This window comes from Malaya genurostris, chromosome 3 (assembly GCF_030247185.1).
Source record: "Malaya genurostris strain Urasoe2022 chromosome 3, Malgen_1.1, whole genome shotgun sequence".
NCBI classification, from domain to species: Eukaryota; Metazoa; Arthropoda; class Insecta; order Diptera; family Culicidae; genus Malaya; species Malaya genurostris.
Genome location: NC_080572.1, coordinates 152,108,981 through 152,125,213, shown reverse-complemented (window position 1 = coordinate 152,125,213; position 16,233 = coordinate 152,108,981). Strand labels below are relative to the sequence as shown.

General features: G+C 37.7%; 1 protein-coding gene across 10 annotated transcripts in view; it reads left to right on the top strand.

The window, feature by feature from the left end:
• The window catches only part of LOC131437447 (protein lifeguard 1), a 196,848-nt gene that overhangs the window by 75,165 nt on the left and 105,450 nt on the right, over positions 1-16,233 (top strand). For 9 of the 10 annotated variants that reach the window (XM_058606802.1, XM_058606815.1, XM_058606808.1 and 6 more), the window contains one exon: positions 16,091-16,210. The exons of the other annotated variant lie outside the window; for it this stretch is intronic. In XM_058606802.1, the coding sequence (XP_058462785.1) occupies positions 16,091-16,210 (120 nt within the window). Of the gene's footprint in view, positions 1-16,090; positions 16,211-16,233 lie in introns of those variants that run through there. 10 annotated transcript variants of the gene reach the window in all.

The window sequence follows — 16,233 nt, the reverse complement described above, 5'->3', positions numbered from 1 at the left end:
ATATATATTGCGTTCCAACGTTTCTGCAAATCAAGGTGAAAATATTGGAATCCGTTTTGATTTCATCTGTTTCAAAGAGACGTAGAATTTGTTTTTTATTAATAAAATAAATTTTGTGAAAACACCAAAATTTTAAATTATTTCAGTGGCTTTGTACAATAAGAAATAGAACGTAAAATTATATGAATTTCATATACTAACCCATGGCAAAAGAAACCAACTACAATTTAAAAAACGTGTTTAATCCACCTAGCAGTGAGATGATACCTTTTTTTTATCAATCCGCATGTGTTTTTTGCATGAATATTCTTCGGTGTTTAAGTTTTCATGATATTATTTTAATGTCCGTCGTTTTAAGCGACAATTTGAGATTTTAATCACTCATTACTCTGTAATGTCGAAACTGCAAATCCAAACTTCCACTTTAGAGTTTACGGTAATTTAAGGTACTTCCACAGTCGGTATTCAGGAACCAGCATAACCCAAACCGATACGTATGGCCATATGACGAATAAATTACAACAGTTTTGAGTTCAACTTTGAAGCTTTTCGGGATTGTCATCTTCTATATCGGTTTGAATTTTAAAAATTCATCATCATGTAATTCGAGAACCGGAAGTCATAATTGGATAAAATTAATTAATTTTTGTATATAAGTTTATTTTAATAAGAATTTTTGTTTCTGAAATTTTATTAGGCATTTTTGAGAAAACGATTGAGCTTTGAGAAACGATTTTATACTGGAACCGGAATTCTAAAATCGGTATGGCCGAAGTCATATAAATTCATCTGAGAAGCTGTATAGTTTACATTTGTTTCAAAATATTTGAAAATCAGTGAAGACATCTTTGAGAAATCATAGCACGAATTAAATTTTTAGGTGCCTTCTGAATCGACAACTGAATACCACTAAAACTGAAAACAGTTAATTTTTTTATCGACTATCCAAATCTGCTAACCCGATAAACCTGATTAATTTATGTGGAATAGACATTTTTATACCAATCACCCTGTATCCCCGAAACCGGAAGTTGGATCTGACTGAAGAGCAAGATGTTTTATAGAATCTTGAAACTTTTCATTTGAATCTTAGATGATTCTTAGATTTCATTTGAATCTTAGATCGCTTCAGCCATCTACGAGAAGAATGAGTTAAACAATTTTGATTTCGTTTCACATATCATCCTGTAGTTCCGGAACCAGAGGTCGGAACCAAACATAATTCAGGAACTTTGTTTGCTCCCACATAGGACTTTTCGTATGAATCTGAATTTGTAGAAAAGAAGTTTTCCGAGAAAATTGAGTGAAATTATTTGTCACATACGCATTTGCTGATCTCGACGAACTGATTCGAATGGTATATGGAGGTTATGTTCTTCCAGCATTTATTGCTGAAAGTAGTTTAAATCAATATAATTATGGAATTACTTTCAAATCGAAAATGCTGATATCATCTGGTTTACCTATGCCATATTCGAACGATTATGTTGCCAAAAACGAACCGTGCTAAAATCGGTCCGAAGCAAATTGTCATGGAAAAGAATGCTGTACACAGTCTTTTTGGTACTTAGAAGCAATTGTATGTAACAGTATAGAAAATCATGTTTCACGTTGCTCCCAAGCATTGCTTTGTCATACAGCACTCAAAACTCCTACTGCTAGAATAAGGGGAAAAGTCGTTTACACAAAAAATTTCGATATCTCCGTTAAAAATGGACGGATTTTCACAATCTATGGCTTGTTGGATAGCTATTACCGTGCGGAATCTAAGTCTGAAAACATATTCTGTTTTCAAGGTCAATTGTGACAGATACTGTCAAAAAACTGAAAATTTTGACAGAAAATTTCGTATAACTCAAAAAGTAAACATCCGATCTCAAAACCATTCAATAGCGTTTTGGGTGACGGGGAGACCTTTCATTTGCGACTAGTTTGATCAAAATCGGCCCAGCCATCTCTGAGATCTCGACCTCTTAGTTGACAACACACATACAGACACACACACATACACACACACACACAGATATTTGCTCAGTTCGTCGAGCTGAATCGATTGGTATATGTCATTCGGCCCTCCGGGCCTCGGAAAAATTTTCTAAAGTTTGAGCGAATTCTATACCTATTTTATATATATATATATATATATATATATATATATATATATATATATATATATATATATATATATATATATATATATATATATATATATATATATATATATATATATATATATATAAAAGGTAAAAACTATTGCTTGATTTTTGTTTTACAAGCAATTAAGAAATAAAACATATATCTTAAATTTTCCGCTATCCTATACGACATCAATTATAATCGATAGAATATTAAAATTTAAATATCACAAATTTAGAATTATTTCGGAATGTATGGAACTCGAAAATTATTTGAATTTTCTATTAGTAAACAATTCAGAAAAGGTAGAATTCCGAATTTAGCACAAAAAATCACACGAAATTAAGTAAAAATTGTTTTTATTCACTTAGTTGTGTAATGATGCCTTTCTCATATCTCTCGTATTCTCATATACAAAATGTATTCTTCAAACAGTTTTGTTTGATTTTTGAAAAACATGAAGCTAGTGCATGAACTAGTGTAACCTACAAAATGAAACAGTTCTCAAATCGGTTTGGCCATCTTTCTCAGTGAAGTGAGTTCCACTATTTCAGGTACTTATGAAACTGGAATCGCCCCTAATATTGGCTTTGCAGCAGCCTTTGCGATTAGCACCGACCAACCAATCTATTAGCAGCTTACAGTTGTCTTCGTCTCGAAAAACAACCTCTTCGTTTGAATGCTTTTTACTGAATGAAACCCAACACCTATGTTATCAGAACTAATTGGCTCAAGTCGCATGTTCCCCTAGTTATTTGGAGATTTGTGCCTTGCTTCTCATCAACTTCCTGGTGGGAAGGGAAGGATAAAAGGAACATGGAAGAGAAATGGGAATTGGGTGAGGTGAGAAAACATCACAAAACATAAAGAAATAAATCATCCTGCACCCCCGGAAGGATGCTGAACGATATGCAGGTGTAAAAATGCACGGTTGATAAAACCTCCAACCACCGAGAGGCCATAGAGATTTTACAAAAGCGATACCATTCTGCATTCCCCGAAGAATGCAGAACGATTTCTTCCCGAATATGCACTTGAATTAATTTAACACCGTGCTAAAATCGGTCCGAAGCAAATTGTCATGGAAAAGAATGCTGTACACAGTCTTTTTGGTACTTAGAAGCAATTGTATGTAACAGTATAGAAAATCATGTTTCACGTTGCTCCCAAGCATTGCTTTGTCATACAGCACTCAAAACTCCTACTGCTGGAATAAGGGGAAAAGTCGTTTACACAAAAAATTTCGATATCTCCGTTAAAAATGGACGGATTTTCACAATCTATGGCTTGTTGGATAGCTATTACCGTGCGGAATCTAAGTCTGAAAACATATTCTGTTTTCAAGGTCAATTGTGACAGATACTGTCAAAAAACTGAAAATTTTGACAGAAAATTTCGTATAACTCAAAAAGTAAACATCCGATCTCAAAACCATTCAATAGCGTTTTGGGTGACGGGGAGACCTTTCATTTGCGACTAGTTTGATCAAAATCGGCCCAGCCATCTCTGAGATCTCGACCTCTTAGTTGACAACACACATACAGACACACACACATACACACACACACACAGATATTTGCTCAGTTCGTCGAGCTGAATCGATTGGTATATGTCATTCGGCCCTCCGGGCCTCGGAAAAATTTTCTAAAGTTTGAGCGAATTCTATACCTATTTTATATATATATATATATATATATATATATATATATATATATATATATATATATATATATATATATATATATATATATATATATATATATATATATATATATATATATATATATATATATATAAAGGTAAAAACTATTGCTTGATTTTTGTTTTACAAGCAATTAAGAAATAAAACATATATCTTAAATTTTCCGCTATCCTATACGACATCAATTATAATCGATAGAATATTAAAATTTAAATATCACAAATTTAGAATTATTTCGGAATGTATGGAACTCGAAAATTATTTGAATTTTCTATTAGTAAACAATTCAGAAAAGGTAGAATTCCGAATTTAGCACAAAAAATCACACGAAATTAAGTAAAAATTGTTTTTATTCACTTAGTTGTGTAATGATGCCTTTCTCATATCTCTCGTATTCTCATATACAAAATGTATTCTTCAAACAGTTTTGTTTGATTTTTGAAAAACATGAAGCTAGTGCATGGACTAGTGTAACCTACAAAATGAAACAGTTCTCAAATCGGTTAGGCCATCTTTCTCAGTGAAGTGAGTTCCACTATTTCAGGTACTTATGAAACTGGAATCGCCCCTAATATTGGCTTTGCAGCAGCCTTTGCGATTAGCACCGACCAACCAATCTATTAGCAGCTTACAGTTGTCTTCGTCTCGAAAAACAACCTCTTCGTTTGAATGCTTTTTACTGAATGAAACCCAGCACCTATGTTATCAGAACTAATTGGCTCAAGTCGCATGTTCCCCTAGTTATTTGGAGATTTGTGCCTTGCTTCTCATCAACTTCCTGGTGGGAAGGGAAGGATAAAAGGAACATGGAAGAGAAATGGGAATTGGATGAGGTGAGAAAACATCACAAAACATAAAGAAATAAATCATCCTGCACCCCCGGAAGGATGCTGAACGATATGCAGGTGTAAAAATGCACGGTTGATAAAACCTCCAACCACCGAGAGGCCATAGAGATTTTACAAAAGCGACACCATTCTGCATTCCCCGAAGAATGCAGAACGATTTCTTCCCGAATATGCACTTGAATTAATTTAACACTTTAGAAGGCAAAAATACCTTATTTTCATATATGGCTAATAAATAACTTACATGATACGAATATTTTAAAAAACCCAATGTTTGAACATATTTTAAATTTTTTTAAAAAATATCTCCTCCGTCTTTTTTGTAAACATGCTCGAAAATATTTTCTGTCAAATACAAGAAACGGATTTTTTTCGTTTGCCTCAATGATAGATATAGCAGTTTAAAAATAAACTGTTTTTGAACTAGTTTTGCTCATAACTTCGGTTCAGAAAACGCTGCCTGAATACGGCAGTCATTAAAAAATTGGTTTTAACAAACTCCTGTGCTGTCATAGCAATACTTCACATTTTCTTGATATTTGATCGAAGGAATCTTCTTGATAGATAATATATATTTAGCATCAAGATTTGTTATTATATCTTATTTCGTTATTGATGAGATATGCCAATTTCATTAAGTACAATTGATCCAGTGGTTCCTTTTTCAAATGGAATACAATTGAATAAACTGCATCAGAATCAAATAAGAGAAATTCCTATGATATACTATTCTCAATGCTAGAAAATCAAATTACTGAAAAATATTTTGCTCTTGCTTTGATGTTACAATGGCAGAATTTTATATTTTGTTGCTATTTTCTCATGCAGACTTTCCAATGATTTTTGATGCTTTAGCTCTTATTTCAAACTAAATAATGTTGTTTTCTCCTTTGAGATGCTTGGTTTTAATAATTGGTTTGCAAATCACTTCTACCCGGGCTAATACTTCTGTGTATGATACTCAAGCTAAAGAGTGTAAATTTATCAGCTGCATGACACGCTTTATGATTGAACATGTTTTTCTAATCATTATAATTATTGATAATCACAGCATATATAATATTATTTGCTGGTTTTATTGATATTACTCCGCCAACATGGTTTTGCTGAATGAATTTTAAATACATCAAGAAGCATGAAATTTCGATACGACCGACCAAACAAACTTTTTGAAATTCTTTTATTCTTTGTATGGTTATTATCCACATCTGCTTAGTACCTATCATTAGATTTCCGAAAGTTAAAAAATCCATAATTCCAAGCGATTGGTGCACCCAAACTCATATACATTGACTAAAATTGTCAGTGTATAACTTGAGTTGAATCGTGTGAATGCATCTTTTGTCGTGAATACGACTTACTTTACTATGGGGCGCCTTTTCAAAATTTACCCTCTGAGAGAGTGATAAGTTTTTGAACGTGAATATCTCCTGTTGTATCTAAAGAATCAACATAATTCTTGTGACATGCCATCGGAAATATGATCACAATTTTATGATAAAATTTTCAGTTGTGTGACATAATCTCAAATAGTTCAAAATTAAACTTTTCTGAAATGTTTGGTAAAAACGAGTGTCAAAGAGTGTAATTCATAAGGCGCGTTTGCCTTTCTCGTATGTCGAAAGCTCATAGCTCAGTGATCCGTAGAAGGATTTATATAATCTAACTACCAATAGAATCGAAAATTTTCAACTTGAACGTGTATTGCAACAACATTGAGGTTTTTCAATAGTACACTATTGAAAAACCTGTTTGATTTAACCCATGACAGCACCAGCCAATCAGAACGCGAGATGTCTGCTTCTAGCCATATAAAAGTTATGTGGTTCATTTTTCCTACCATTTGCTGAGCAACTGTTCCCGGAACAAGACACACGAGAGCAACATCGAGGACCTGTCGTCTCACTGTTTCCCGTTCTACGAAGAGGAAAGGAATTTTAGCAAAGAGGCTGTCCGTACACCGTTGCCAGTAGCAGGTATAAAATGAAATGTGATGTGAGAAATAGCGTCATTTAAGTTAAAGCAGCTACTTTGAACGTACGAGACACCGTCAGCACGATGGCACCGAAAACCGGTAGAAAGGCAGCCAAAAAGTCCAGCAAGGCCCATTCAAAGCCCTTTTAAGTGCTAAAGATCATCCTAAAGAACTAGTTGAATTTTGTCGCTTTTCTACCATTTTCTGAGCAACTGTTACCGAAACAAGACACACACGAGAACCATCTCAGATCTCAATATTTCCTACCAAAAGATTCATCGAGATGGAAATAAAATAATTTGTACCGTAATTAACACATTCAATTACGAACGGCAATGCGAAAGCGAAAGTGATGATGTTGAACACATCTTTAGGGTCTTGTGAAAATATGCAATGCGAAACAGGGTTGCCATATACACCCAAACCTCCATTTACGTAACTTATATATGTATATATGTATTAATATATGAACGCATATGTGCAAATATTTGTATTTCTTAATACATATAAATATTGGTGAAGTAAAAGTGATCATTTATATGTATAAATATATACACATATACGCAAATGAGTGAGTGTGTAAGCATACATACATACATATATAAGGTTCGTAAATGGAGGTTTGGGTGTATACAGGTAAATCTGTATTTTATTTATATATATACATATATATATATATATATATATATATATATATATATATATATATATATATATATATATATATATATATATATATATATATATATATATATATATATATATATATATATATATATATATATATATATATATATATATATATATATACAGGGTGATTTTTTAAGAGCTTGAGAACTTTTTTAAACAATAAAACGCATAAAATTTGCAAAATCTCATCGGTTCTTTATTTTAAACGTTAGATTGGTACATGACATTTACTTTTTGAAGATAATTTCATTTAAATGTTGACCGCGGCTGCGTCTTAGGTGGTCCATTCGGAAAGTCCAATTTTGGGCAACTTTTTCGAGCATTTCGGCCGGAATAGCCCGAATTTCTTCGGAAATGTTGTCTTCCAAAGCTGGAATAGTTACTGGCTTATTTCTGTAGACTTTAGACTTGACGTAGCCCCACAAAAAATAGTCTAAAGGCGTCAAATCGCATGATCTTGGTGGCCAACTTACCGGTCCATTTCTTGAGATGAATTGTTCTCCGAAGTTTTCCCTCAAAATGGCCATAGAATCGCGAGCTGTGTGGCATGTAGCGCCATCTTGTTGAAACCACATGTCAACCAAGTTCAGTTCTTCCATTTTTGGCAACAAAAAGTTTGTTAGCATCGAACGATAGCGATCGCCATTCACTGTAACGTTGCGTCCAACAGCATCTTTGAAAAAATACGGTCCAATGATTCCACCAGCGTACAAACCACACCAAACAGTGCATTTTTCGGGATGCATGGGCAGTTCTTGAACGGCTTCTGGTTGCTCTTCACTCCAAATGCGGCAATTTTGCTTATTTACGTAGCCATTCAACCAGAAATGAGCCTCATCGCTGAACAAAATTTGTCGATAAAAAAGCGGATTTTCTGCCAACTTTTCTAGGGCCCATTCACTGATTTGCAAGCGTTGCTCGTTAGTAAGTCTATTCATGATGAAATGTCAGAGCATACTGAGCAAATAATAATGCATGAAAATCATAACCTCAAAAAATCTGAGCAAATACTAATGCATGAAAATCCTAACCTCAAAAAAATCACCTTTTATATATATATATATATATATATATATATATGTATATATATATATATATATATATATATATATATATATATATATATATATATATATATATATATATATATATATATATATATATATATATATATATATATATATATATATATGTGTATATATATATATAATATATATATATATATATATATATATATATATATATATATATATATATATATATATATATATATATATATATATATACAGATTAATCTGTATTATATTTATTATTATTATTAAAATTACTCTTGCATACCGAAGATCGTCGATACATTTCAGACCAGGCCATTGCAATTGTCTCGTACTGAAATTTCGAGAAGAATCTGATATCTTCGAACTTCATAGCTTCAATAAAAATAAACAACAGCAAATTAAAAAGGAATTGTTTCAAGTTAGCAAGTTTGGAATATATAGTTGTAGAATAGTAGCTGTTTAATGTAACTAATCTGTACTTTAATGTAGGTGCATCGCTTCAAACTCTATTAGTGAAAAAGGAGAAAGCTTGCATAATTCATACAATCAATCAACTGACTGATATTCGGAAAAGTGATGGGAGCGTGTCAGTTTTTTCGTATTCACGACATCCAGTTATGTCTCTGACATTACCCACCCACCTTTTTTTTACTCATACAAGGCAAAATTTATTAATTTCGCTAATTTATTCGCCCCTCCGTGCACTTTTTCTGATCACAACATAAATGATTTCCTTCATAATTCATTTCCGAATTTACAAGAAAAAGGTTTTACATCAACAAATCCACGTTTTTATATATAATGTAAACGTTTATTGTGGAGATTTTTTCAGGAAATAGGGCAAACCAGTAATATAATTAGGTATTTCAAAAATGCGCTCATTGAAAATATTGGTCGTCACATTCCAACAACCCTCACCCCTTCCCCCTTTCACAAAAGGTCACATTTTGTGAAACACCCCCTCCCCCTTGCGGCGTTACGTCTTTTATGGACAGCCCCTAATACGAAAAGAGAAAAATATAAATGCTAGAGCCAAAAATCTGTTATTTTGAGGAACACCCTAAGTTGCTCTTTAAAAATAGCTGTAACACTAAAACCGTTGCAGATACTGCTATGGTGTCCTCAGCAGAGCTGCTCGATATAAGTTTATCTACAATTTTACCAAAAAATGCAGTCCTCTATCTCAATACATCTGAAAAATAAGCTGTAACACTAAAACCGTTGCAGATACTGCTATGGTGTCCTCAGCAGAGCTGCTCGATATAAGTTTATACACAATTTTACCAAAGAATGCAGTCCTCTATCTCAATACATCTGAAAAATAAGTTTTGGATCACCTTAATAATAAGAGCCACCCTAATACCATGTACTTCGACATATGACTTATTTTCACTGATCATTTGTTTTGAAGACATCATAGCTCTAAAGTGGATTGTGGATCCGAACCACTGTGCAATGCAATTTAACTCGGAAATTTTGAAATTTCCTATCTTTTACGTATTTTTTGAGATTTTACGGAAAACCTACAACAAAATCAGAATTTTAGTAGTTATCAATTGCGTTTGGGTTGTGCATAAAAAATTGTTTAGATCGTTTGTCCAATACAAAAATATAACTATTTTTAGAGTTTTAGGTTATTTCCTAAAATTTTTAAAATTTTCAGTGAACTCCAAGTTTCAGTTTTTTTGTAAATTTTGTTTATAATAAATTTCCAACTAAATAATAAAAAAATATATGTCATAAAATTTAAAAGTTTTGATTTGATTTTGTTTGGCAAAATTTTCCCAATAATAGAAATTCTCTCCGTTCAAAGAAGCTTAAGAAATTTGGTACAAATATCAAATTTCTTGAGCTTCTTTGAACGGATATATAATTTTGGTCATCAATACATTGTTTCTGGTAATGATTCCAATATTTTGAATAAAAAAATGTACATGTCATCGCTTTAATTTTTGAGTTATATACAAACGTGAAAAAAAATGAAAAATTCATATATATTTATAAATTCATCGATTTCATAATGTTTTCTTTTGATTGTGCAGAAATGGTAGTTGAGCGAAAATTGTAGCTGGTATCACTAGCAATCGAATGATGTGTAAAAATATATAGGTCATCGCTTTGAATTTCGAGATATTTACGATCATTGTAAAAGGTCTCACCTTTTCTTAGGTCATCTATCTACAATTTTCATTATTACTTTGAGTAAACAACCCTATTTTTAATTTTATTTGTGGAAGTAGTACCTTTCCAATGGTGAACAAATTTTGAAGATCGGTTGACTAACAACAAAGTTATGACTCGGTAAAGTTGAGGTTCTCAATATCCGATTCGCGATGCATGTGCCGCATGAATGCAAATAGGGCACATTTTGAGCTTGAAAAAAAACTTGGAACGGGAAAAATCAGATTTTCATTATTTTTCCTAAACGATCGTCAATAATGATATACTTAAAATAATCTACAAGCTTCACAAAATTTGAGGGTGTAAAATTTATCGAAATTGGTCAAGTAACAATTGACCTATGATAGCTCAAAGTTACCGTTCCAACTTTTTTTGAGGCTTGGTGCTCCGCGTAGCTTTTTTAGGCTTGGTATTAGGAGTGTTAAGAAGCATTCGATTCATAAATCATCCTTTTTGAATACTTACTCTTTTATTCTTTCAGTTGTAGACCACGCGAGTCCCTGCTGTATACAGAAGGCGTCTCCGTTAAACTCCATTCATGGCTGTTCGCCGTCAGTCTCGGTAGCTGCAATGGGTCCGCAGATCGTCCTCAATTTGATCGATCCATCTTGCCCGCTGCACGTCTCTTCTTCTTATACCGGTCGGATCATTATCGAGGATCATTTTCACCGGGTTGTTCTCCGACATTCTAACAACATGCCCGGCCCACCGTAAGTGCCCGACCTTGGTCGTTTGGACGAGGGTTGGTCCTCCCAGCAACTGGTGCAGTTCATGGTTCATTCGCCTTCTCCACATACCGTCTTCCATTCGCACTCCGCCAAAGCCGGTTCGCAACACCTTCCGTTCAAAAACACCTAGTGCGCGTTGATCCTCCGCAAGCATTATCCAGGACTCGTGCACGTAGAGGATAACCGGTCTAATCAGCGTTTTGTAGATAGTTAACTTCGTATGACGGCAAATTTTGCTCGATCGAAAAGTCCTGCGCAGTCCAAAGTGAGCACGATTTTCTGACAATATGCGTCTCTGAATTTCTCTGCTGGTGTCATTATCGGCAGTCACCAGTGAGCCCAAGTACACGAACTCGTCGACCACTTCGATTTCATCACCGCCAATCAGAACTCGCAATGGAAGGTTGACATTATCTTCTCTCGAGCCCCCGCATTTCATGTACTTTGTCTTTGACACATTGATGTCTAGTCCGATCCTCATGGCCTCAGTTTTTAGTCCGATGTACGTATCTTCCATCTTCTCAAAGTTGCGTGTTATTATGTCAATATCATCCGCGAAACCAAGTAGCTGGACTTTACCAATCGTATCAGTTTGTTCGGGAATCCGTAGTAGCGCATAATTTTCCATAGCTGGTCTCGATCGATTGTGTCGTAGGATGATTTAAAATCGATGAATAAGTTATGCGTGGGCAAATTGTATTCGCGGCACTTTTGCAACACCTGGCGGATGGCGAACACTTGGTCCGTGGTAGCGCGTTCACCCATAAATCTTGCCTGATATTGTCCCACGAATTCGTCTGCAATCGGTGAAAGTCGACGGCATAAGACTTGGGAGAGTACCTTGTAGGCGGCATTCAGCAGAGTGATACCGCGGTAATTGCAGCAATCCAGCTTGTCACCCTTTTTTGTAGATGGGACACACGATCCCTTCTATCCATTCCTCCCGTAAAATCTCGTCCTCCCAGATCTTGGTAACGACCCAGTGCAATGCTTTCACTAGTGCATTGTCAACGTGTAGTTGGTCAACGCCAGCGGCCTTATCATTTTTCAACCTGCTTTCCTCTTCCTCGACTTCTTGGAGGTCTGGGACCGGCAGTCTATCGTCTTCCGCACGCGTTCCCAAGTTCGTCACCGCGCCGTCACTTTCGTATTCCGCCGCATCGCCAATAAGTTGCTCGTCGAAATACTGCCGCCACCTCTCGATCACCTCACAGTCGTTTGTGAGAAGATTCCCGTTGGTGTCCTTGCATATATCGGCCTGTGGCACATTGATTACTATGTTATAACGATGGTATAATGGAGCATCAACAAAATACATAAGCCACTTTTTCACAGTAGTTTTTTTTCAACGAATCCATTCGGTGGGACCTTGATCGTATGCCGACAAAGAGGGGTGTCATCTTTAGAGGATGTCGAAGCATCTGTACTCCATGTTAGGAGCGGCTTCAAACAGCGTCTGTTCTGGTATCCAGTGGCTGAGTATGAAATGCTGCATCCCGTCCAGTTGAATCCATGGTGGCAACCCCAGGAACGGGATCGTCCTAGTGCTGGTTGGGACGTTAAACAGAGCAAGCACGATGATCCTCCGGCGAAGGTTGGCGTAGGCCTAATAAGCCGCCCGTAAAATATTTATTACAAACAATACAGGAGAGAATACGACCCGGAACAATCGGCATAGACCCACGCGACGAAATAAGGACTACGATTGGAAACATGGAACATGGAACTGCAAGTTGCTGGGTTTCGCAGGCTGTGACAGAGTAATATACGATGAACCAAATCCTCGTAACTTCGACGTCGTAGGGCTCCAGGAGCTTTGTTGGAAGGGACAAAAGGTGTGGAAAAGCGGACATCGAGCGGCTACCTTCTACCAAAGCTGTGGCACAACGAACGAGCTGGGAACTAGCTTTCTAGTGCTGGACAAGATGCGTCAGCGAGTGATTGGGTGGCAGCTGATCAATGCTAGGATGTGTAAGTTGAGAATTAAAGGCCGTTTTATCAATTACAGCATCATTAACGTGCACTGCCCACACGAAGGAAGGCCCGATGACGAGAAAGAAGCGTTTTATGCAGCTGGAACAAGCCTATGACGGCTGCCCACGCAGAGACGTAAAAATTGCCATCGGTGGCATGAATACACAGGTAGGAAGGGAGGCAATGTACCGACCGGTAATCGGGCCGAACAGCCTGCATGCCGCGTCGAATAACAACGGCCAACGATGTTTCAATTTTGCGGCCTCCCGAGGAATGGTAGTCAGAAACACCTTTTTTCCCCGCAAGGATATCCACAAAGTTATCTGGAGATCACCTGACCAACAGACCGAAAACCAAATCGACCACGTTTTGATCGACGGAAAATTTTTCTCGGACATCAACAATGTTCGCACCTACCGCAGTGCGAATATAGATTCGGACCACTACTTGGTTTCTGTATGCATGCGCTCAAAACTTTCGACGGCGGCTACCAAAAGTCGAAACCGAACGTCGCGGTTTAACATCGCGTGGCTCCGGGATGCTGGAGTAGTTCAAGATTACGCGCAGTAGTTGGCAGTGACACTACCAACGGAAGAGCAGCTTTTTGCAGCTACTCTTGAAGATGGCTGGAGAGATATCCGTTCTGCCATAGGTAGCACTACATCAGCAACGCTAGGTGCGGCGGCTCCGAACGTAAGGAACGACTGGTTCGACGAAGAATGTGAACAGTTAGTGGCCGAGAAGAATGCAGCTTGGGCGAGCAAGCTGCAACACCGGACGAGAGCAAATGAGGAGCGATACCGACAGGCGCGGAACAGACTAAGCTCGGTATCCCGTAGAAAAAAGCGCCAACAGAAAAACCAAGATCACGAAGCGATGGAACCGCTGTTCCGTGCTAATGACACAAGGAAGTTCTACGAGAAGGTGACCGTTCTCGCAGAGGCCATGTGCCACAGGCTGATATGTGCAAGGAGGATCTTCTCACGAACGACTGTGAGGTGATCGAGAGGTGGCTGCAGTATTTCGACGAGCACCTCAATGGCGATGTGGAGGAATACGAAAGTGGCGGCGCGGTAACGTACTTGGAACGCGTGCGGAGGACGGCAGACTGCCGGTCCCAGATCTCCAAGAAGTGGAGGAGGTGGTAAGCCGGTTGAAAAATAATAAGGCCGCTGGCGTTGACCAACTACCAAGCGAGCTACTAAAACACGGTGGTAATGCACTAGTGAAAGCACTGCACTAGGTCGTTACCAAGATCTGGGAGGACGAGCTTTTACCTGAGGAATGGATGGAAGGAATCGTGTGTCCCGTCTACAAAAAGGGCGATAAGCTGGATTGCTACAATTACCGCGCGATAACTCGCCGCCTACAAGGTACTCTCCCAAATCATATGCCGTCGACTTTCACCAATTGCAAACGAATTTGTGGACAATATCAGGCAGGATTTATGGGCGAACGCGCTACCACGGACCAAGTATTCGCCAGGTGTTGCAAAGTGCCGCGAATACAATGTGCCCACACATCACTTGTTCATCGATTTCAAATCAGCCTACGACACAATCGATCGAGAACAGCTATGGAAAATCATGCACGACTACGGATTCCCGGATAAATTGATACGATCGGTCAAGGCTACGATGGGTCGAGTGATGTGCGTTGTTCGAGTATCGGGGATAAACTCGAGTCTCTTCGAAACTCGAAGAGGGCTACGGGAAGGTGATGGCCTTTCGTGTCTGCTATTCAACATTGCTTTGGAGTGTGTGATAAGAAGAGCGAGGATAGACACGAGTGGCACGATTTTCAGAAAGTTCGTCCAGCTACTTGGTTTCGCTGATGATATTGATATTATAGCACGCAACTTTGAGAAGATGGAAGATACGTACATCGGACTAAAAGCTGAGGCCAAGCGGATCGGACTAGACATCAATGTGTCAAAGACAAAGTACATGAAAGGCAGGGGCTCGAGAGAAGATAACGTCAGCCGCCCATTACGAGTTCTGATTGGTGGTGATGAAATCGAAATGGTCGACGAGTTCGTGTACTTGGGCTCACTGGTGACTGCCGATAATGACACCAGCAGAGAAATTCAGAAACGCATATTATCAAGAAATCGTGCTTTGGACTGCGCAGGACGTTTCGATCGAGCAAAATCCGCCGTCGTACGAAGTTAACTATCTACAAAACGCTGATTAGACCGGTTATCCTCTACGGGCACGACTCCTGGATAATGCTTGCGGAGGATCAACGCGCACTACGTGTTTTTGAACGGAAAGTGTTGCGAACCATCTTCGGCGGAATGCGGATGGAAGACGGTATGCGGAGAAGGCGAATGAACCATGAACTGCACCAGTTGCTGGGAGGACCAACCCTCGTCCAAACGACCAAGGTCGGGCGGTTACGGTGGGCCGGGCATGTTGTAAGAATGTCGGAGAACAACCCGGTTAAAATGATTTTCGATAGTGATCCGACCGGTATAAGAAGAAGAGGCGCGATCAAATTGAGGACGACCTGCGGACCCTTCGCAGCTACCGAGGCTGGCGGCGAACAGCCATGAATCAAGTTGAATGGAGACGTCTCCTATATACAGCAGAGACCCGCGTGGTCTACGACTGAAGGAGTAAGCAAGACGTACTCTAAAATAGTGTAAAGCTTAATAAAATAATAATAACAATATTTCGAGTCTAGTGTAGTGGTCTTTTTTGACACACCAAACGTAGCTATTTTCGCTACACCGCGTCGTTTCGATTTTGTGAATATTTATTTGTACAGTTTATCGATGAATCTGTTTCTTTTCTTCGTAGATCCTAATAACCAATATTACGGTGGATATCCTCAGCAACCCATGTTTAATCAAGGAAATTATACTTCACAGCCCTATCCATCGCAGCAACAAAGTCATTCCGGCTACAACCCTCAACCAGGTATGTTTGTTACTTCTGGTATT